The 21494-nt window shown below is 30.6% G+C and overlaps 4 protein-coding genes across 8 annotated transcripts; 2 read left to right on the top strand and 2 right to left on the bottom strand.

The window, feature by feature from the left end:
* The first annotated feature begins 7084 nt into the window (after nt 1-7084).
* LOC105634545 (disease resistance-like protein DSC1) lies at nt 7085-11514 on the top strand. 2 transcript variants are annotated; one of them, XM_089722579.1, is made up of 5 exons: nt 7085-7744; nt 7901-8981; nt 9122-9415; nt 9499-9819; nt 9944-10086. In XM_089722579.1, the coding sequence occupies exons 1-5, from the start codon at nt 7260-7262 to the stop codon at nt 9950-9952; spliced, it is 2190 nt and encodes a 729-aa protein (XP_089578705.1). In that variant the 5' UTR covers nt 7085-7259; the 3' UTR covers nt 9953-10086. The 2 variants fall into 2 exon arrangements, with proteins under 2 accessions (XP_089578705.1, XP_037496739.2); XM_037640811.2 differs by adding an exon at nt 10696-11514 and having other exon boundaries at nt 7090-7744; nt 9499-10584.
* A 3231-nt stretch (nt 11515-14745) lies between these two features.
* LOC105634517 (myosin-G heavy chain-like protein) lies at nt 14746-19474 on the bottom strand. 4 transcript variants are annotated; one of them, XM_089722588.1, is made up of 5 exons: nt 19170-19474; nt 19001-19081; nt 18794-18912; nt 15072-15145; nt 14746-14994 (listed from the first exon to the last, which is right to left on the bottom strand). In XM_089722588.1, exons 1-5 carry the CDS (start codon nt 19420-19422, stop codon nt 14937-14939), a joined length of 585 nt encoding a protein of 194 aa, XP_089578714.1. In that variant the 5' UTR covers nt 19423-19474; the 3' UTR covers nt 14746-14936. The 4 variants fall into 4 exon arrangements, with proteins under 4 accessions (XP_089578714.1, XP_089578715.1, XP_089578712.1 ...); XM_089722589.1 differs by having other exon boundaries at nt 15072-15142; XM_089722586.1 differs by lacking the exons at nt 14746-14994; nt 15072-15145 and adding an exon at nt 15544-15740.
* Nucleotides 16225-17471, top strand: LOC149495397 (disease resistance protein RPS4B-like). Its single transcript, XM_089722556.1, has 3 exons — nt 16225-16355; nt 16607-16796; nt 16941-17471. The coding sequence occupies exons 1-3, from the start codon at nt 16225-16227 to the stop codon at nt 17469-17471; spliced, it is 852 nt and encodes a 283-aa protein (XP_089578682.1).
* Nucleotides 19475-20146: 672 nt separating the features above from the next.
* LOC149495396 (uncharacterized) lies at nt 20147-21493 on the bottom strand (the record flags this gene model as incomplete). The annotated part of the gene is made up of 2 exons (XM_089723159.1): nt 20147-20418; nt 20540-21493. Coding segments are annotated over 2 exons (1029 nt in total), but the record flags the coding sequence as incomplete, so codon positions are not given.
* Between the last annotated feature and the right edge of the window lies 1 nt (nt 21494).

Here is a 21494-nt window from a genome sequence, read left to right as displayed (position 1 = left end):
GATAAGATTGTAAGTGAGGTCATGGCCAACCGAATGAAACATTGTTTAGTCAGTGTTATTTCAAAAAGACAAAGTGTTTTTATACTTGGGTGCTATATTTATGATAACATAATGGTGGCATATGAGGTGATGCACTTTTAGAAAAGAAAAACATAAGGTAAGCAAGGTTTTGTTGCTCCAAAAATAGATATGTCTAAAGCCTACGATATAGCCGAATGGCTTTTTTTAAAGCAATTATTGTTGAAGTTGGGATTTTGTGTGTCATGGGTTGAAAATGTTATGAGAATGGTTACCACTGTAATGTACTCAGTGATACATAATGGTAAAATATATGAGCCTATTATTCCGGAGAGGGGATTCCGCCAGGATGATCTCATATCACCATATCTATTTATTATCTATGTCGAAGCACTTTTTGTTTTAATGATAAAGTTTGAAGCAAGCGGTCAATTATATGGTTGTAGTGTGTCTCGAGGAGCACCTTTTATTGCGTATTATTTCTTTTGGGCTCAAGTGTCGAAAGCTTTCATTATTAAACATTGTTTGTTCCTCTATTAACAGGCCTCGAGACAACAGGTGAATTTTAGTAAATCTGAGGTTCATTTTAGTGCTAATACAGATTGAGGTATCCATGAGATTATTTGTAATTTACTTGGTGTTAGTAAAGCATCATGTTACTCAAACTCCTAGGGCTTACCATTGGTGATTGGCAAAAGCAAAAAGGAAGTTTTTATATAAAATTGATAAGGTCATGAAAAGGTTACAAGGTTGGAAGCGTAAGATACTGTTGTAAGCCGAAAAGGAAATCTTACTGAATATGGTAGCTTAAGCGATACTAAATTATTTAATGTTAATATTTTTATTGCCTGTCAATATTTGTGACACAATTGAAAATGCTATGAATCAATTTTGGTGAAAAAATAGCGATGAAGATACATCTATTGGCATCCATTAGGCTTCTTGGACCAAGTTGTTCAGGAGTAAGGAGGAAGGAAGCATTGGTTTTCGAAGGCTTCGAGATTTCAATATCTCTTTATTGGCGAACCAATGCTAGCATATGCTTAATGCTCCAACCGCTCTTGTGACAGCCCCTCTTATATTTTTAATTTTATTGTAAATTTTTGTGTTTTTCGTTAAATAAATTACATTTCTATGTCTATTATAGCATAGATTCGTGTTATTTATGTTTCTACTATTATTTGTGTTTTATCTCCATCTTGTGTGGAGTTTATAATCTCTCTATTTTATGTAGAGTTTTGTTTTGTTGTTTGCATTTGTTTGGTTTATTTGGATATGTTGCAATTTGTGGAGAATTTTTCAACTATATGATGATCTTCATCTTTTGAACCCTAGTAGTGTGGTATGTTTCTTCACTGGATTTAGTAGTTCAAATCCTATGTGTTCATCATAAGCAACTAATTCATGGATAAATACGTCATGTATAGAAGATTCGGGGAGTTCATCTAATTAATCACTTTCGAAGATCTACCTGTTTTCTTGAAGTTCATCTTTTATTTTTTATTAGGATTTTTTATTAGATCAACGAATAATAATTATTTTATAGTTTTTATTCTATGTCTGTATTTCATGAGAGGGATCATGTCCTCCCAGTAATATTTGTATTGATTTGAAATTTTTTAATGAAATATTAATATTATCTCCAAAAAAAGTTAACCTTATTAGAGTGCACATCAAGGGAGTTAGGTTTAATTCTAAATTGGATTACTTAGATTGAAGTTGAAGAATATACAAGGTTACAATATATTCCTGGTGAGTTTTATTTTCTATTCATATCAACTAATAAATCTTATAATATATTCCTCAATAAACTAATAAGTTACATTTATTTTTTGTATGATAAGTTATTTATAGAAAATAATTATAACCAAATTAAAAATTTATTAAAATTAATAATTAAATATATTATGTACTGACCATATTTAATATGTATATTATTTAATATAATATAACTACGCAAAATTAAATCAATTTTATTTTTTCAACCAATAACACTAAAATTCTTAAAAATATTATTTTCTTATTATAGTTAATATATATTTTATTTAGTATCCATCAAATAGCATTATCATATTATATTGTATTACTATATAATATGTAATATTATCACTTTATGTATATATTATCATATTTAATATTATACATTATATAATATTAGTTTTTTTTTCAACATGTGCAACACGTGTTTATACTTGTTTTTTTAATTGAAAATTAGTTTTTTATTTTTTTATGTTATATAATACTATTATTTTTTAAAATCTAATTTTATTTATCAGAATTTATTATTAATTTTTTATATTTTTTGATAGTAAATTTATTTGATTTAATAACTGCTTGTCTTGATAATTTTTACATTTACACATACATATTTTTTTTATTATATGTTACTCGTTGTTCTCATTCATATTTTTTTATTATATGTTACTCGTTGTTCTCATTCATATTTTTTTATTATATGTTACTCGTTGTTCTCACTTATATTTTAACTTTTGTATATCTATAAATCTCTTGTTAATTCACCATTTTCCTCAATTAGTTTTAAGTTTCATGGAACGATTTGAGCCAAGTCATAGCTAGGGTTTTTGGAGTTATGGTTTAAGGTTAAATTTGGCCAAATAGTTAATTAAATGTAAAATTAACAATCAAATTCATAGTTCTTATGATATTTTTCTTAATTTAATATATAATTTATGGGAGTCGGTGAAATTCGAGCTGGAACTATTATTAGCAACAACTAGGGCGTGTCAATATGAAACCTAAGTGTATCTAAACTGATATATTATAATGAAATCATTAATTAATATTATGAATATTTTACCTTATTTTTAACCGATTTTTGTTTTATTAATATTTTGAACATTCAATATTATAAATAATTAAATCCATTAGCTAGCTTGATATATAATTTTATTCAACTATTTATTTTCTTGAATTTAGAGTTTGAATGTTAGAGAAGGTAATAAATATTTTCTAAAATAAAATATAAAAATAAATAGATAATAAAAATATAATATTTATCTTAAAATCAACTAATATTATTTTCTTAATAATCCATTCTTGTGACTAACATTCTAATACTTCATTATTTTTGCCATAATCATCACGTTGAATATCAGTTTAGTCTTTCATACCGTCGTTCCCACAAAAGTATTAAAAAAAATGTAATTATGTAGCATATACAGTTACATATAAAATAATTATTAAGACAATAAGAACATATTCTTGATAGCAAAACCAAAAATTATTGATAAAAAAAATAAACAAATTCTTGATACCAAAAGTAATTTAAACTATATATATATATATGATAGGACAAAGTTTTTCTACAGTAGGACTCTAATTCAGTAATTCCTAATTAGAATGGAACAAAACTTCTTAATTAGTATTCTCAATATATAGTTAATTTAATATATTTATAGTATATAAAATAATATGTTATCAACTTACCCTTAATAAAATATATTTATTGTAAAAAATATTATTTATTTATTTACACTAATCAAACGTAATAAGAAATTTTAGTAATAAAATAATATAATCAATGTCAATTGTAAATAGTACTTGTGTAATCCTTGGTCTCATTTGGTATACTTAATTATATTATTATCATATATTTATTATAATCTTATCATATTTAAAAAAGAAATAGTATATAAAATGATATATTATTTAAAATAAAAAACTTTAATCATATTTTGCTACAATATAATTGCATATAAAGTTTTATATTTAAATATATTAACTAAAAAATTTATATTTAAATAGACAAATCAATAACTAATTAAAATTAAATTACCTTTAGAGGATGTATTATCTTAAGTTTGTCAAGTTCTCTGCTTCATTCTGCAGTGAAATCAAATTATTCCTTCCTCAAGGCGTTCATTTTCTTTCCCGTTAGCTAAGATTACTCCATTAGTATTAATTTTTTAAAGGATAATTATATTATTAGTGTTTGAACTTTCTATGTCTTTTCTATTTTGATGTCTCAACGAAGAACAACAATGATTGAATGTCTAAATTTATAAAATATTACAATTAGATGTCTCCAGTTGTTGACGTGACAAATTAGTGGAATCCAATTTTTATGATATGGCAGCTAACTCGGTGATAATCAATGGACTTTTTGCCATATAACTAGTTGCTAACATAAAATTGGCATGAAATTTAATAATCATGACATCATCAACACGTTGCATCATTACATCGCCCACTAACAGAATATTACTATTTGTCCTTTCACCATATTTTACTGTGGTTATGGGGCACGTATAATTTCTGGAGTAAGAAATTCAATTAACCGAGATTCAGAAGAAAATTTAAAAGTATCGCTACAATAATAAGGGCGCAGTCAACAAGTAATGAGTAAATCTTTGCGTACAAAAGAAGATGAGCAAGCTGATGTTTGGACGGTGGAAAGTAGCTAAGGGAGGAAAAGAGAAGTGGAAATTTGGGTTGTTTTGTTTGTACACATTTGATATTAAATTATTACTAAAGTCTAACCCTAACTGCGTTTTGGGAATGACATTTTCTATAACGCGATGAATGAGAATTAAGACAATTAAATTTTTAAACGCATAATAATTTATAATAATTTAAAATATTCTATAAAAGATAATTATTTTTAAAATAATTTTTACAAAATAATAATATTTTCATCAATATTATGTCATATTTCTTCATATTTTATAAAAGATAACTATTTATTATTTTTTAATATTTTGTAAAACTATTATTTTTTGTAAAGTTGTTAGATAACAAAATAATATCTCCGATTAACATTATTTTGTAATAATATAATTATTTGTTTATGACTCTCGTATAATTATTTGTTTATTATTTAGTATTCATAAGTAAAAGAATTCTATTTTGTTATTTTCTTTAAGAAATTATTAATAAATTCTCTTTATTTTTTACTATTTAACTGGAGATTGATTTTTTTAATTTTATTATCATATATAATTAAAACTTAAAAATTAATTAGGCCTTCAAAAATTTTAAAATTTCAAATTTAAGTTTTTTTAAAATAAAATATACATAGATAAATAGTTAAGACTTTCTTTTGTATAAACTTTTCTATTTTTAATCTATTTAAGTCTTTATATTAAATTAAACTAAATATTTTTTATTTAGAATTATTATATATTAATATTTAAAATTTTATTTATTTTCTGTATTTTTTATGCTTTGTCATAATTAAATTTATAAATAGTATTTGTCTATTTATCTATAATAATATACGGCTTAAATTGTTTAAATTATCTGTCTAGAATTATCTAGACATATTAGTTAAATTTTATAATTATTTGAAATAAATAATGGTATTATAATTTTTATAATATAATAATTTAATAATGCAAGAGGAAATATATCTTTTAGTAATATACTAAATATAATTTATAAAATATAATGTACAGCATAAAACAACCAACCCGTATAAACCGTGGGCCTTCAACTAATTCTTAATAATTTGTAAAAAATATTTTTGGTAAAGTTGTCGGATTATAAATAATAGCTCCAATTGTCAATATTTTATAATACTTTCTAATAGTTTGTAAAAATTGGTTGTATTTTATAGAGTTACCAAATTACAAAATAATAAGTCAAATTACCGAATTTTTATAATGCTTTATACTTTGTAAAAGGTGTTTATTTTTTGTAAAACTGTCAGTATCTTGTAATGCTTCTTAATATATAGTAAATGGTGATTATTTTCTGTAACAGTTGGTGGTATATAAAATAATAGCTCTAATTACCAATATTTTGTAAAATTTCTAAGAAATTTGTAAAATGATTTTTTTTATTATAAAATTGTCGGATTACAAAATAATAGTTCTAGTTACTATTATTTTTGTAAATTTTCTAGAAAGTAGTTGTTTTTTTTAAATGTTGATGAATTAAAAAATTATAACTTTTGTTATTAACATTTTGTAATGTTTTTATGTATTTTGTAACAGTGATTTTTTTTTTGAAATTGCTGACTTACAAAATAATAAACTCAAATTTCAATATTTTGTAAAAATTTCATGTTGTAAATACTAAATAGTAATAATTTCCTTACTTTGCCTAAAGAAGTCTTTATAGCCGTTCCCATTTGGAAGATGTGGCTGAACCTTCTCAAATAACCAAGGAAATAAAAAATTTTCCAAATTTTGACTTTAAACCCCCTTATTTGAAACAAATAAAGTTGAAACAATGCACCGAGCAGGAAAAACAGAGTTCAAGAGGAACCTCACTTCTTTGGCTTCAAGATCATCAGCTTTAGCGGGATGCATTTATACTGATTGTCAAGATATTTTATACCTTTTGAACTCGAATAATTTATACTGTATCTGGTGTTATTTTAAATGATTGCAAGATTTTTTTTAACTTTTAAGCCTGATATAATCATTAGATGGATTCATAGACAAATAAATATAAATGCTGGTTCATTAGCTCTGGTATCGTATTCTTACGCTCGTTTGCAGCTTTGGGATACTATCCTGCAGTGCTTGTTTCCTTTTTGTGGTTATAATGCAACGTGATGTTGCTTTGCTTTAAAAAAAAAAAAAAAAAAAAAAACAGGAAAGTGTCCCGAACTTACCATTTTTGGGGGGAACAGTTTGACCCCACTGGAGAGCGTGGTGCTAAGTCAAAAATTACGGTCCTTAGAGCAACTTTCTTTACTTTTTGACATTGAGAAATACTTTGTCTGAAAAATAATAGTTATGGTTTTGAGAGTGACGGAGATTAAGGAGAGATGAGAGACTGAGGTGGGGATGGGATAATTCTTAAGGGTACATTAGGTATAAAATTTTAATCTCTCTCGTTTGATCATTATTTTTTGAATTGAACTGATGGAGGTTATAAAATTGGACGGAAGGGCCTATTAGTTATTTTTATTATTATTTATTTTTATAATGTATAGAATAACTAAACATAATGTATTTATTATTTATTATTTATTATTTATTTTTAAATTTTATTATAATTTTAAATTTATTTAACAAAATAAAAACAAATAAATTTTCAATTATCACGTACATAATTACGTGAAATTCAATTAAATTATATATTGATGCAATTAACCAACTTTCCGACTGTGTTTTCTGCTCTGATGCTTTTAAATGTGTAATCTCCTTCCTTCGGAGTAATTGCAGTGGAAATCTTGGAGTCTTATCTCCAACTATATATCTGTAAACTCTCTCTCTCTCTCTTCTTTTTTTTTTTTTTTTTTTTTTTTGTTTTTATTAGAGTAATGTATTATGGCTTCTTCTTCCACTTCCCCACTGAAGAAACTGGAGAAGCAGTACGATGTGTTCGTTAATTTTAGAGGTGAAGATGTCCGGGATGTATTTCTCAGTCACCTCCATAAAGCTTTGAGTCAAAATGAAATAGTTGCTTTTGTGGATGAAAAACTTGACAGGGGTGAAGACATCTCTTCATCCCTCTTGGCAATAATTGATAAATCATATATCTCAGTGGTCATTTTCTCGGAAAATTATGCATATTCTCCCTGGTGTTTGGATGAGCTTGTGAAGATACTTGAGTGCAACAAAACAATGGAGCAGATGGTCTTACCAGTTTTTTACCGAGTAGATCCAAGCCATGTTCAAAATCTGACAGGGAAATTTGGGGATGCCATAGCTAAGCATAGAGAAGAACCGGATTATTTGCACAAGGTTGATAGTTGGTGCCAAGCCCTTAGAGAAATTTCAGAAATGTCAGGATTGGTTTCACAAAACATTAAGTAAGTACAATTGTCGTTATTTTATTATTTTATGTTTATATGATTCCTTAATTTTATTTTAGCTGTAAACCTAGTTAGTATTCTTTATAAATTTGGTTACCTATTTTTTTATATTTTTAGTGGGTCATTGTTCGTATCTTCCATGTATATAACCAGGTCTGACTCCAAGTTAATTGAGGAAATTGTCGGCTATACTTTGAAGAAACTAAATATTTTGTATCCAAATGATGCTTATGATGATGGGTTAGTTGGAATTGATTCACGAGTCAAGATTGTTGAGTCATTGTTATGCCTTGGGTCGCCAGATGTACGAGTTATAGGAATTTGGGGGATGGGCGGTATCGGCAAAACAACCATTGCTAGACAAGTGTTTGATAGAATTTCTGCTCATTTTACAAGCCGATGTTTTGTTGCAAATGTTAAGGAAAGATTAGAAAAGTGCACATTGTGTGATGTAGAAAAGGAAATTCTTTCTGATCTATTAGAGGCAGAAAATTCAAGTAATCGTAGTACGTTGTCCCTTTTCAATAGACGTAGGCTCTCAAGAAAAAAAGTTCTCATAGTTCTTGATGATGTGGATGATTTAGTGCAGCAAGTAGAACTTTTAATCGGAAAGCATGCTGATTATGGTCAAGGGAGTAGAATAATTATGACAAGCAGAGATAGACAATTGCTTAAGAACTGTGGTGCCACAATATATGAAGTTGAGAAATTAAATGAAAGTGAAGCTCTCTGCCTGTTTTGCAAGCATGCCTTAAAGCAAAAATTTCCAAGAACAGGATATTTTGAGTTGTCCAATATGGCCATTGATCATGCTCAGGGCATTCCATTGGCTCTCAAAGTTTTAGGTTCCAATTTGTATGGCAAGAGTGAAGAAGTATGGGTAGATGAATTGGAACAATTAAAAGGTGTATTTGATGAAAAAATCAAGCATATATTGAGAATAAGTTATGATGGACTACGTGAGAATGAAAAGGAAATCTTTCTCGCTATTGCATGCATGTTTAAAGGAGAAGATAAACATCGCGTTGAAAGTCTATTGGATGTCCCTGGTTCAAAATTTGGAATAAGTCGTCTCGTTGATAGATCTCTCATCACCATCACGATGAATGAGTTACATATGCATGACTTGCTACAGCAAATGGGCAAGGATATTGTTCGCGAGGAAAAACAGTTTGGAAAGCGTGGGTGGCTGTGGGATCCCAAGGATATATATTACCTATTCACAAGAGCAGAGGCAAGAATCAATTTATTTGAGTAATATTATTGTTATATATTTTGAGCTTTATAAAAATGTTAGTACTTTTTAAGAAAAAACTTCAATTCTAATGACCTTTTGGATTTCTTTTTGCACTTATTTTGGCTATTTGTTTTCAGGGGACTGAAGCAATTAAAGGCATATCATTGGACATGTCTACTGCCAAAGAGCTAAATTTAAAACCTACAGCCTTTGAGAAAATGTATAATCTTAAGTTTCTCATGTTCTATGCTTCACACAGTAAAATCAAATTATACCTTCCTAAAGGTCTCAATTTTCTGCCAGAAGAGCTAAGGTTACTCCACTGGTATCGATTCCCTTTAAAATCTTTGCCACTGGGTTCTTATGTAGAGAATCTGGTCGAACTGCGCATGCAGGAAAGCAAACTAAAAGAACTTTGCAGTGGAGTTCAGGTAGGATTTAGAATGCTTCTTTGCAGGTAGTTTTTTGAACCTTAGATATATGATTTTATTCTTACACTTCTTTTTCATTGCAGCAACTGGGAAATTTGAAATTCGTCGATCTCAGTAACTCTAAGGAGCTAATAAGAATTCCAGACTTGTCTAAAGCCGCGAAACTTGAGTTTTTAGATCTGAGTTACTGTGAAAGTTTGGTTGAGTTTCCCTCTCCAAAATATTTGAGCAAGCTTACTCGATTGCGTCTAACGAATTGCAATAGTCTTTGCACTTTACCAAGCCTCCTTGATTTGAAAAGTCTCCAGGAATTTAGGGCCTTTGAATGCTTAAAACTTGCAGAGTTTCCAGAGTTCCCGTGTAACATAGAGGAGCTACATTTGCAACGAACTAGAATAGAAAAGGTGCCCTCATCAATTGGGTCTCTCTCTCGTCTTTCCTTATTGTACTTGAATGATTTTACAATGCTTGAAAGTCTCCCAGACAGCATTTGCAATCTGAAGTCTCTAATATACTTTCAAATCACAGGATGTATAAATCTAAAGAGATTGCCAGAAAACATAGGGAATTTGGAATCTCTAGGGGGCTTAGATGCAACCAATTCTGGTTTAATAGAACTACCAGACAGCATTTGCAATCTTAGAAAATTAGAAACTCTCCAGGTAGGGAACTGTGCAAATCTCCATAGTTTGCCAGAGAAATTGGGGGATTTAGAATCTCTAACAGAGCTTGGTCTTGAAGGTACTCGTATCAAAGGACTACCGTCTTCTGTCAATCTGTTGAGACAATTGAGGTACATAAGGCTAGAATCTTGTGGCCTATCAGAATTTCCTAGCTGTCTTTGCCGTTCAGATTCATCACTGGAATGGTTACTGATAGGTGGGAATAATTTCGAGAGCATACCTGATTGCATCAAACAACTATCTAAGCTGCGTTATTTGAGTTTTAGACAATGTAAGAGACTAAAATATTTACCAAGTGAGCTTCCATCTCTCTCGAAATTATATGAATTATACGGAAATAATTGCACTAGTCTGAAATCAGCATCCAGCTTATTCCAACTAGACAACATTGTTGCATTTGCATTTTCTAATTGCTTCAATTTGGATTTGGGTAAGTGTAATGAATTTGTGGATCATTTACTAGCCGCACCTCCGCCGAATAGAAAGGTATGCCTTTCCTCCCTCTTCATCTGCTATATATATATATATATAGATATACACCACTAATTTCCGTTCTCTGTAGGTTATATCAAAATAACTGCGATTTTCTTGGTACAGAGCATTTTTTACCCTGGGAATGAGCTGCCACAAAGGATGATGTATCAAAATAACTGTGGATATTCTCTGACTTGGTCTTCATCATCCAAACAACAAGAGAGGGTGCAATTTGGTCTCTGTGTTGTTATAGATCCAAAGTTTTTGGACCCTGTTTGGCATGGTGTATCAAGTATTGGTTACACCGTCTATATTTTCACGAACGAGACTGTGAAAGAACTAGGTTATTTCCAGGTTAAGGAGATTATACCTCGGCGTTATGAATTTTTTTGTCCACTGTCAAGCAATGATTTGGTCCTTCATTCAGAACATGTGGTCTTTTGGAGTGAGAGAATTGAGCTCCCTTTAGATAACAAGAAGACAGTCTTTGAATTCTACGCAAAAGATAGGAAAAATCGTCGCAATTACAACGCGATTGTTAAGTGTGGCGTCCATCCTCACCTTAGCTTTAGTAATGTGGTAGGTGAGGAGGACGAGGTTGAGGATGAAGAAAAGAGAAAGATGAAGAGGTTGAGGATGTTGTAGTCAGCGGTGGAATTAGGGGGAGCCGGCCAGCCCAAGTATTTTGCAGAGGAACTCCAACTAAGCTGTAAGGCAACTTTTTATTTATTTATTTATTTTTATGCTGTAGCTTAACTAAAATTCCAGTTGAATCACCCACCCCACACCAGTAAGAATTGTCCCTTTGCTCAACTTATTTTTTAGTAGGACTTGTATGTATAAGTGCATTACAAATGTTCACGATGTCGTGTATGTATTAAACTTATTATATATATATTTTTTATTTGTCAATAATTTAAAAGTATAGTTTGTAATTGTCAATCAGGTGGTGGTCTAGTTGGCCTTCTCACTTATGTGAGGAGTGAGAAGAATCCTTCCGACTATAATTGTTTTCACCAATTTGATAAGTTAAGGTAGGCTTGGCCACGGTTCCGGAAAAACTGGAACCGGAACCGAACCGAAAAGGTCCAGTTCCGGTTCCGGTTTGGAACCGTCCGGTTCCGGTTCCGGTTCCGGTTCCGATCCGGTTATAAAACCGACGGTTCCGATCGGTTTTCCGGCAAATCGCATAGTTTTAAATTTTAAATTTTGAAGACCGGTTTAAAAAAAAAAAATTATTTGAACATAAAAAATTAAAAAATACACCTAAAAAATTAAAAAAATACTTCAATTAAATTTATTTTTTTTAAAGACTTGAACATAATTATTTTTTTTTAAAAAAATTTTCAACTGAATTTATTTTTTGTTTAAAAAAGTTTGAACATAATTTTAAATTTTGAAGACCGGTTTAAAAAAAAAAAATATTTGAACATAAAAAATTAAAAGATACAACTAAAAAATTAAAAAAATACTTCAATTAAATTTATTCTTTTAAAAACTTAAACAAATTTCACAACAAAATTTTTTTAAAAAAAAAAACCTGACAGTTTGGCTAGAACTGCCGGTTCGAACCGGTTCGAACCGGCGGTTCTAACCGGCCGGAGAACCGGCGGTTCCAGTCCGGTTCCGACCGGTTCTCTGGAACCGCCGGTTCCGGTTCCAGAAAATTTGGAATCGGAACCGAACCGGAATTTTCCGGTTCGGCCCGGTTCCGGTTCTCACCGGTTCCGGACCGGTTCGAACCGACGGTTCGGGTTCCCGGAACCGTAATATGGCCATCTCTAAGTTAAGGGGAAGATTACTCTTTTTTGGGTACTCGCAGTATTATTTCAGTTTAGAAAGACCTTCAATGAATTTCAATGAATTAAAAAATGTAGGCTTGTAAATAAAATTTTGTTTATCAAATGAAAAGTATTTAATAATATTATGAAACTTTTATTTTAAGAGTTGGCTTGCTTCTGGAGAAAAAACTGAGACTGAAACTTGAAATTGAATTGATGCATTTGTTTGCTGCACCAAATCATCTTGCATGTACAACTCGAGCAAAATGATTCAATCAAGTGCAATTACTGATCAAGCTTCTTTGCCATCCACATATTTTTTTTCACTTTTAAGGCCAGTGAATTTTTTTTACAAAAAGGAATTTGTTTTATTCCATTAACAATCAAGGGAATGTACTATTAGTTCATATTAATCGAGTGCCACAAAAATATGAATTAACAGTTTTACGGTAGTAGTCCCTTAATTGTTAACAAAACAAACTTTTTTTTTTTTTGCTTAATCACTTAAAAAAAGCTTGAATTTTTGGGTTTTTTTTTTCAATATTTGGTCAACATTTTTAATTCTTTTAATCAATATTATATATTTATTTTTTATTATCAATTGTCGTCTCTGTCTAGAGTCCGATTGGGTGCAATTGAGTGATGCAACTCTGGAAGCAAAGAAATCTACTTGGCAAACCTTGGGATTATTGACAACGAGTTGCTTGTTGAGGTTATTGACTACGAGTTGCTTGTTGAAGTTTCATCAAGAATCCGTTAATTGTGTAATTGTACCAAATTTTTTCAAGCTTGTGATTGGATGGGAAGAAAATTATCTCAATAACGCAATTTTTCAATGTAGAAATTCTAAAAGTGAGGATGAATGACCGAAAAATTGCAACATGAATGTGAGTTGGCCTATTATGGGGTCAACTAACGGTCAAATAATCAACAAAATTAACAAACTCTGGATAGAAGCTGTAATTGACAAATTCTGGATAGAGGTGTAATTCACACGGAGGTTATAATTGACAAGGAATTGGCTGAATTAGCCAAAAACATCACATCAAAGTTCATGTTTTTTACTGTGATTTAACCATTCCATTTTATCAAAAAATAATTTATTGAATCAATAAGTTTTGGAATGAGTAATTTTTTTTCTTAAAGTCGAGAGTTTAATCTCATGGATGAAGTAAATACTTTATGAGAGTTTTTTAATTTGTAAATACTTTCTGAGAGTTGCTTATTGAGGTTCCATCAAGAATTCGTTAATTGTGTAATTGTACTAAACTTTTTCAAGTTTGCGATTGGATGGGAAGAAGATTGTCTCAATAAAGCAACCTTTCAATGTAAATATTCTAAAAGTGAGGATGAATGACCAAATAATTGCAACATAAATGTGAGTTGGCATGTTATAGGGTCAACTAACTGTCAAATAATCAACGAATTGACAAACTCTGGATATAGAGGTTATACTTGACAAGGAATTGGCTGAATTAGCTAAAAACATCATTGAAAACTATTTTGTTATATCACTGAAAACATTTCACTACAAGAAAATTGCAGAATAGCAACGGGCTTTAGAAACGGATTAGCAATGGAATAGGGTTCAAGATATTATATTAGATTAAGAAACGGATTGGAAACGGATCTAGCAACAGATAATTTAGAAACATTCCGTTTCTAAATTTCGCAGAAAATTGAGGCACCAAATGTAGAACCCGATAAGCAGCGGATTAGAAACAGTTCTTAGAAACGGATCTAATAATATTTAAGGAAATTTTTGTATCAACAGTTGAAACGGATGCAGAAACGGATTAGAAATGGAATTCGGAAACGGACTTTAATTCCGTTTCTAAAAGTCATTTTATTATTAATTTCTTTTAAATGCTTTCATTTGTATTATATTTTATGTTATTCTATTTTTGGACAAATAAAAATAATATTTTTATTCATTATAAGAAATAAGAAATTTTAAGGAATAACTAATATACCAATATCTCTTTATAAGAAAATAGAATGTGCAATTGAATTTTTAAACTGGTTTGATGTTTAAGTTTATAATCCTATTATAAAAAATAAATAAAATTAGAAAATGAAAATTTTATTATCTTTGGCTTATAAAATATAAAAAGATTATTTATATATATTTATTTTTTATTTAAAAATTTTTATCAAAAACAAAATATCATTAGAAACTATTAAATTTCAAAACCAATGAAATGAAAAGATAAATAATTCTTTAATTATAAAACAATAAATTATATTACATATAATATAAAGATATTTTATTATTTAAAATTTTATTTATTTATTTATTTTTATTCTTTTAATATTTTTTTACTTGAGATAATAATTTTATCAAAAAAATAATAAAAATTTTCTTAGCTTTAGTTTATTATAAAAAAATAAATTTTTAAAAAATTTGTATTTAAAATTTTTTATTTGACATAAAATAGTGTCTGTTACAAAAAGAAATATTAAATCTAAATATAAAAAATTAACTGTAGTGAAACACTACGTCGTGTTTGCATGTGTTTGGGCCAACTTACAACCCAGCAATTGACGAAAGAGAGGAATTGATTTAGTGAAAAGTAATTTCAATTAGTAGCAAGAGGCAACCACCTTGATTAAGATCTCACTCCCACGGCCAATCATCAACCTGTCAACCCCTGCTACCTTCAACAAAACTTATTTGAAAATAAAATAAAATTTCAAAAATCCGTAAAATCAACTCACTCGTGTTTTAAAGGAGATGAAGAGAAGACGCATCCATTGAGATAAGCTGACATCATCTTCTTTACCACTTCCTGCTAAAAAATATTAAATAATGGATTAAACCAAGGTAATGCAGAACAATAGAAAATCCTAGCTAGCTACAAAGATAAGATAAACAGCAATAGAACGTATTTGATCTAGTCATATTTAAATACAATTCAAACATTGGATAAATTTTGTTGCAGCTGTATTTAAATACAACTCAAATACCATGGATAATTATTATTATTTTATATATATATAATTCAACAATTTAAATAATTTAATATAGATAATTTATAGGAAAATATTAAATTACAACGCATAAAAATTTCAAAAATTCCTAAAAAAAGAAAAATAGAAAGTTGATCAGAGAGAGCGTTGAATCTTCTCTTGTTTCTGCTTTCATATATATATATATATATATATATAGATAGATAGATGGTATACTGATGTACGAGATCAAATACTTCGTGAAATATTAGAGGATGACAAATTGAAGATACGACAGCCCCTTGTTTCACAGTCTTTCATTTTCAGAAGGATTCGGAAAAGAAAGGTTCTCATTGTCCTTGATGATGCGAATGATGAACGCCAATTAACGCAGCTAATTGGACAGTGTAATTGGTACGGTGCAGGAAGTAGAATTATCTAACAAGCAGAAAAAGGCAGTTGGTTAGAAGTGCATGTGGAGAAGAGTTTATATATGAGGTTAAAAATTTAACTGATGATGAAGCTCTTCAACTCTTCAGCCAAGATGCCTTTAAACAAAATCATCCCATTGATGGGTTTATGAAGCTATCAAAAAGGGCAACAGAATATGCTTGGCGCCATCCATTAGCTCTTAGAGTTTTAGGCTCTTGTTTATATAACAGAAGTCCAATAGAATGGGAAACAATTTTATATAGATAAAATTCTCTGCTTCTGCTGTATACTAAACATAGGAAAAAATACAATAGCATTTGAGAGTTCTTTCATGGTATCAGAGCTAAAACCATTCATTAGTTATCAATTATGTCTTCCTCTAACACTACATCTACCATTAACATCCCTTTCAATTCTATGTCCTCTTCTCATACCTCTTCACATTCATTCTCTATCAAATTAAACACCAAAAACTATCTTGCATGGAAAAATGCAATTCACTCCTTTGCTTAATTACCAGAAACTTCATGGCTTCATTGATGGTTCTAAACCAGCACCACCAAATACTATCACCAATGTTGGGTCTACTATTCCTGTTCCTAATCCTGAATATGATTTATGGTTCGAAAAGTATCAAATGCTATTGTGTTTTTTCCTATGTTTAGTATACAGTAGAAGCAGAGAATTTATACAAGATTACAAGAATTTTTGTAATCTTTCAGTTTAAGGTGCAGCTCAGTACGTAGGAATTTCGATGTAATTCTTGTATAAATTATCTGCTTCTGCTGTATACTAAATATAGGAAAAAATATAATAGCATTTGAGAGTTCTTTCACAAACTGACTTACTAACCTGACTATACTTAATTTAAGTAATTGCAAGAACCTTCAACGTGTGCCACAGCTTCCATCTGGGTTAGAACTTGTGGATATGCCTAGCTGCAGTTCTCTTGAATCATTACCAATGTTATTCACCGAAGGTGACAAAGGGTATGGAGATTTTATAGGGTTGTTCAACTTTGCTAATTGCTTCAATCTGGTTCCAAATGCGTGCAATAAAATTGTAAATGAAGCATATCTAAAAATGCGAAGTATAAAAGCATTTTTGTCTCATCAGCTCTCTACTCTCCCTTCCTCTCTCTCTCTCCCTCTCTCCCTACCCTTCTCAATTGTGTTATATATATATATTTTTTTTCTTTTTGTTCAGGAATTTGATGATGAGGAACATCCATCTGATTGCGAAGATCTATGTGAAGTTAGGTTGTGCAAACCTGGAACTGAAGTCCCAAATTGGTTCACCTATCAAAGTACTGGATCTTCATTATCATTGTCGCTCGAGGCAGGTTACAGTCCTAAGATGCTGGGTTGCGCTTTTTCCGCTGTTGTTTCATGCCAAGGCAATAATACTCCACTTTCGGACCTTCAATGTGATTGCCGGTTTATTACTGAATACGGTGACTCTCCTGATGTATTTACTGCCAAGTCCAAATACCAGTTGAGGCAATATTTCTCTAACAAAGATGGCATTACCCTCCAATCAGAACACGTTGTCTTTTGGTACGAGTCAAATGTATTTATGTCCAAATATCATTTGAGGCAGGCCTCCTTCAAATTCTATGCCATAGATAACGACGGGAGCAGGATGCCAGATTTTCATATCATCAAATGTGGTGTACATCCATTGACTGCTGACAATGATGGTCGCTGGTACATTAAGGAGAATGACCGGGAGCAATGATGGTCGCCGGTACATTAAGGAGAATGACCGGGACGAGGAGGACGAAGAGATTGAGAATGAGGGAAGGAGAAAGAGGAAGAGGTTAAGGATGTTGTAGTAAGTAACTATTTAAAATTGAAGTCAAAAAAAAAAAAATATATATATATATATATATATATATATATATATATATATTAGTTTGCATTATATGGAAATTAAGTATAAGTCTCTGAAAAAGTGTGAGGAAATAATAATTATTTAGGAAAGTTGTAAGAAGATAAAAGTGTTTTATATTTCTAAAAGTTTCATAAATTATTAAAAATTTAAAATTAAAAAACCAAAATAGAATCAGCGGGACCAACAATTAATTTTTCAAACATAATATATACATACAACTTTTTTTTTTTTTTTTACATTTCCAACTTATGATATTAGGAGGGTTACATGTGTCATGTTCATGTAATCCGCCTAATTTTTATATCTTATTTGTATTGACCATAATTATGTCGCATGTTAGATGAAACCGTGTCAAACCCGAAATGCTAACCTTTTTGACATATCTACATTGGTGAAAGGCTTCGCAATATACTTATAAAAACATATTTTTATCTCAATGAAATACAATCTTATAATGTATTTTACGATCAATTTGTTATATAATTTTATTATTTTTGAACGATGTTATAAAAAATTATTTTAATTTTTGATATTACTCCGCCACATCGGTCCTAACGCTGGTATTCCGGTTAAAGCAAAACGCAGAGCAAACTGCGGCTGAGTTGGAATTGCAACTTGCTATCCTTTATTGAACTTGGGATGCCGTCTTCTGTCTTGCTCTTTCCTTACATCATTGGTATGTTTTCTTTTTAAACCATATATATGGATGAAATTTCTGTATTACCATGGCAGATTTTCTTTCATTTCATGGTCTAACAGATGCTACAATTTCTTGTTGGGCAGAGGAAACTTGCAATTAAAAGTTACATCTTATAAGACCCATTTGGATGTTGTAATTTTATAAATGAGTTTTATGTAACTTTATAGTTCTATTCTAACTATGATATTAAGTATATTAGCTAAGCAAAAACTGAGAACATCAAGTTGGAGTAGTATAGAATTTCTCTACAACGGTCATGATTAAGTATATATATACATAAATATCATGGAAAAAGCTGCACATAACCAGTTAAGATAGCAATTCCTAAAATGACAATAGGTGGAAGAATTACGAAAGCTCCAATAGTTGCAAAGAAAACTGAATCATTCCTTTGAGAAACTTCATTCAAATAAGCTTGTCTTCTAATGTTTCTTTTCTGTGAAATGGTTAAGAACTTTGGACTAACCTTCTTCAGATTTTTACCTAATGGAATGCTGAAATTTTCATCATCATCTCTTTCTCCTACTAATTTCACAAGCTGCTCCCTTATTGTAAGTCTACGGGAACTGCCATCACTTTCATAACCTGATCACCAAAAATTTTCGTATTTCAGTGCTTTCTTGTTTCTGCAAATAGCTATTATGCTAAATTCAAGAAATATCCATTAACATACCAGTGGTGTCAGCTGTTGAAGGGGTTGTGGATGTGAGTTGATCCAAGAGATCTAGCTGTGTCCGAGTAGAAGATATTGACCCTTTTAGAAAGAAAATATAAAATAAGATTTAAAAGCCATTAAATTTAAATTTCTTAAGCTTTGAATTGAAAATTTTTAATAAGCATACCAGAAAACGAAGAAGGAAGATCTTGCTCTGTTACTCCAGTACTTTCGGCACTCTCTGATTTGGAAAACACTAATAATTTTCTACAAGAAGAGTAGAGCTTGAAAAGATTATTGTTATGTTTTGGTATTATTAGAAAGTGAGTAGTTGAAGAAGGAGAAGCGGCTGTACTGAAATTCAAGGCCATGGAATACAAGAATAAAGCTGTATTTTTCTGTTTTGGTAAATTCAAGAAGCTTTGAGGTTTCATTTCCATGGCTTTCTTTATAAGGCTGAAAATCCCAGTTTGCTTTTTTTTTTTTTTTTTTTTTTTTGTATGTATTATTATAACCACCTGAAATTTTTTGTCCAAAATAAATAAATAAATAAATATGGCCAGAATTTTTCTCCTCCACATATTGACGCGTAGCTGTATCAGTGGGCTGGATCGGGTAATGAACTTACCCAAGCCCAAATGTTCAAAGATTTTCTTTGGGATAATGCAATGTTAAAAGATTTCAACAATTAATTTAGAAAATATTTTTCATGGTATTATTAAATCGGATTAGAAATGTAATTAAAAAATGTAATATATTTTTAATATTTTCTATTTTAAAAATTAGTTATCTAAGTACTCCTTTTTATAGGTGTTGTTGCTAATTAGATCAATGGTATACATTTAAATTGAGGTGATCAATGATTAATATTACTATTAGGAATCTCACTATTAACATTATCTCATGTACACCAACAAGCTGGTGTTAGTGAGATGGTTAGCGACTTTAATCCCAGTAAGGATGAGAATACAAGTTCGATCCTCGGTAAGTGCATAGCAAGTAGCAACAGTCTCACATCTCTTTCAAACAAGGAAAATGATTTTGTTTATTTAGCATATATATTAACTGAAATTTTGCTAAAGAATTATAATTTGCTATGAACAAAAAACGGATCTGATGATTTGGAGCTTCAGACACTATAAAGCAAAATTCAATGCAAAAGAATCACAGAAAGGCAGAATTCAAAGTAGATTGAACTAATAATAATTAGAACTACATTAGTAACAGAAAGCTAATGATTAACTGCGTGGAGTCAGTCTAACTGAGAAGCTGTTCAAACTACAAATAATGAAGAAAACTACAAGTTAAGAATCTAAAATTTGGTTCAATCACAATAAAACTACACAATTGAGAGAAATGTGTCACGGAGAAGTGACTTGGTTTCTGATTCTGCTAGACCGTCTAACCGGAGTAAACATCACTTCAGCAGCATTTCCCTTCAAAACCAAAAACAATAAAGAAGTCAGCAACACAAGAAAGATTATAAATAAATAAATAATTGGATATGGTAAAAAATGCTGGTGTATTAATATATGTATATATATTATATAGACTGACTTGCTTGGAAATTTTTTCATATGTAGTGAAACTGCCATAAGAAGGCGACTCTGTGGAGTACTCAGATGAAGCTAGGGACTCCCTTCTGGTATTTCTGTTTGGCTTCCTTTCTTTGCTACAAGCTTCACTTGTTCTGCTCTGTGCTTGCTTGCTAAAAGATGATAAGCTGTACTGGAAACTGCTCATTTCTGATGGACAAGACTCTCCAATTGTTTCAACTTCTGTCTGCCAATTTGCTGATGGTGGAGTCCTTTCCTGCAATGTGTGTCCTGTGGTCACTGATAAGGGACTGTGATCAAGTTTCTTGGTTAATTGCACTTGATTCACTGTGATTGCAGCATTTGGCTCGGTGGATGTTCTATTCTTCATATAAATGTATGCAGCAACTGATATTAGACTCAACACAAGCAAGGAAATTCCCATCATTAACCCTGCTGATTCTGTACTTTGTGGATTTATTGCAGCATCTGAATTTAAGCTTTCATGTTTGTTGTCTGCAACAGTTGGCTCAGTTTCAGCCAAACTCCTATCAGTTCCGCAGACTTCCAGCTGAACTTCAGCGGCTTGTTGGATTGGAGCCGTCTGGTCTACATCTGAATCTGAGCTTTTATGTACGTTCTCTGCAATTGTGGACTCAGTTTCAGCCGAAGTCCCATCATTTTCAGATACTTCCAGCTGAATTTTGGCAGCTTGTTTGACTGGAGTTACCTGGTCTACAATATCAGTATGACTTTGCAGCCTATCACTGTGACCAGCAGATCCAATTATTTCTTGGGTCACCTCCATTGTTGAATTAGCAGGTTGTTTCACCTCAGCTTTTGGTGTCACATCTACTTGTTCAGATTCTGGAACAATATGGTCCACTAGTTCAGTCACCTCAGCCTGCAGAGCAACATTTAACTCTTCAGATTCTGGAACAATATGGTCCACTGGTTCAGTCACCCCAGCCTGCGGA

The sequence above is a fragment of the Jatropha curcas genome, chromosome 6, assembly GCF_041381405.1.
Source record: "Jatropha curcas cultivar XTBG-Jc1 chromosome 6, XTBG_Jcur_1.0, whole genome shotgun sequence".
Taxonomy (NCBI): Eukaryota; Viridiplantae; Streptophyta; class Magnoliopsida; order Malpighiales; family Euphorbiaceae; genus Jatropha; species Jatropha curcas.
This window is presented reverse-complemented; position numbering and strand designations above follow the sequence as displayed.

Bases quoted from the DNA above. Each gene is read 5' to 3' on its own strand.
- LOC105634545 (XM_037640811.2), top strand. From the start codon at position 7,260: ATGGCTTCTTCTTCCACTTCCCCACTGAAGAAACTGGAGAAGCAGTAC. The intron at 7,745-7,900 runs GTAAGTACAATT...GTATATAACCAG, and splicing joins TTGGTTTCACAAAACATTAA to GTCTGACTCCAAGTTAATTG. The intron at 8,982-9,121 runs GCAAGAATCAAT...ATTTGTTTTCAG, and splicing joins ACCTATTCACAAGAGCAGAG to GGGACTGAAGCAATTAAAGG.
- LOC149495397 (XM_089722556.1), top strand. From the start codon at position 16,225: ATGCAATTCACTCCTTTGCTTAATTACCAGAAACTTCATGGCTTCATT. The intron at 16,356-16,606 runs GTTCGAAAAGTA...ACTTAATTTAAG, and splicing joins AATCCTGAATATGATTTATG to TAATTGCAAGAACCTTCAAC. The intron at 16,797-16,940 runs GTAAATGAAGCA...CTTTTTGTTCAG, and splicing joins CAAATGCGTGCAATAAAATT to GAATTTGATGATGAGGAACA.
- LOC105634517 (XM_089722586.1), bottom strand. From the start codon at position 19,422: ATGGAAATGAAACCTCAAAGCTTCTTGAATTTACCAAAACAGAAAAAT. The intron at 19,082-19,169 runs GTATGCTTATTA...TCTTTCTAAAAG, and splicing joins TCTTCCTTCTTCGTTTTCTG to GGTCAATATCTTCTACTCGG. The intron at 18,913-19,000 runs GTATGTTAATGG...TTTGGTGATCAG, and splicing joins TTCAACAGCTGACACCACTG to GTTATGAAAGTGATGGCAGT.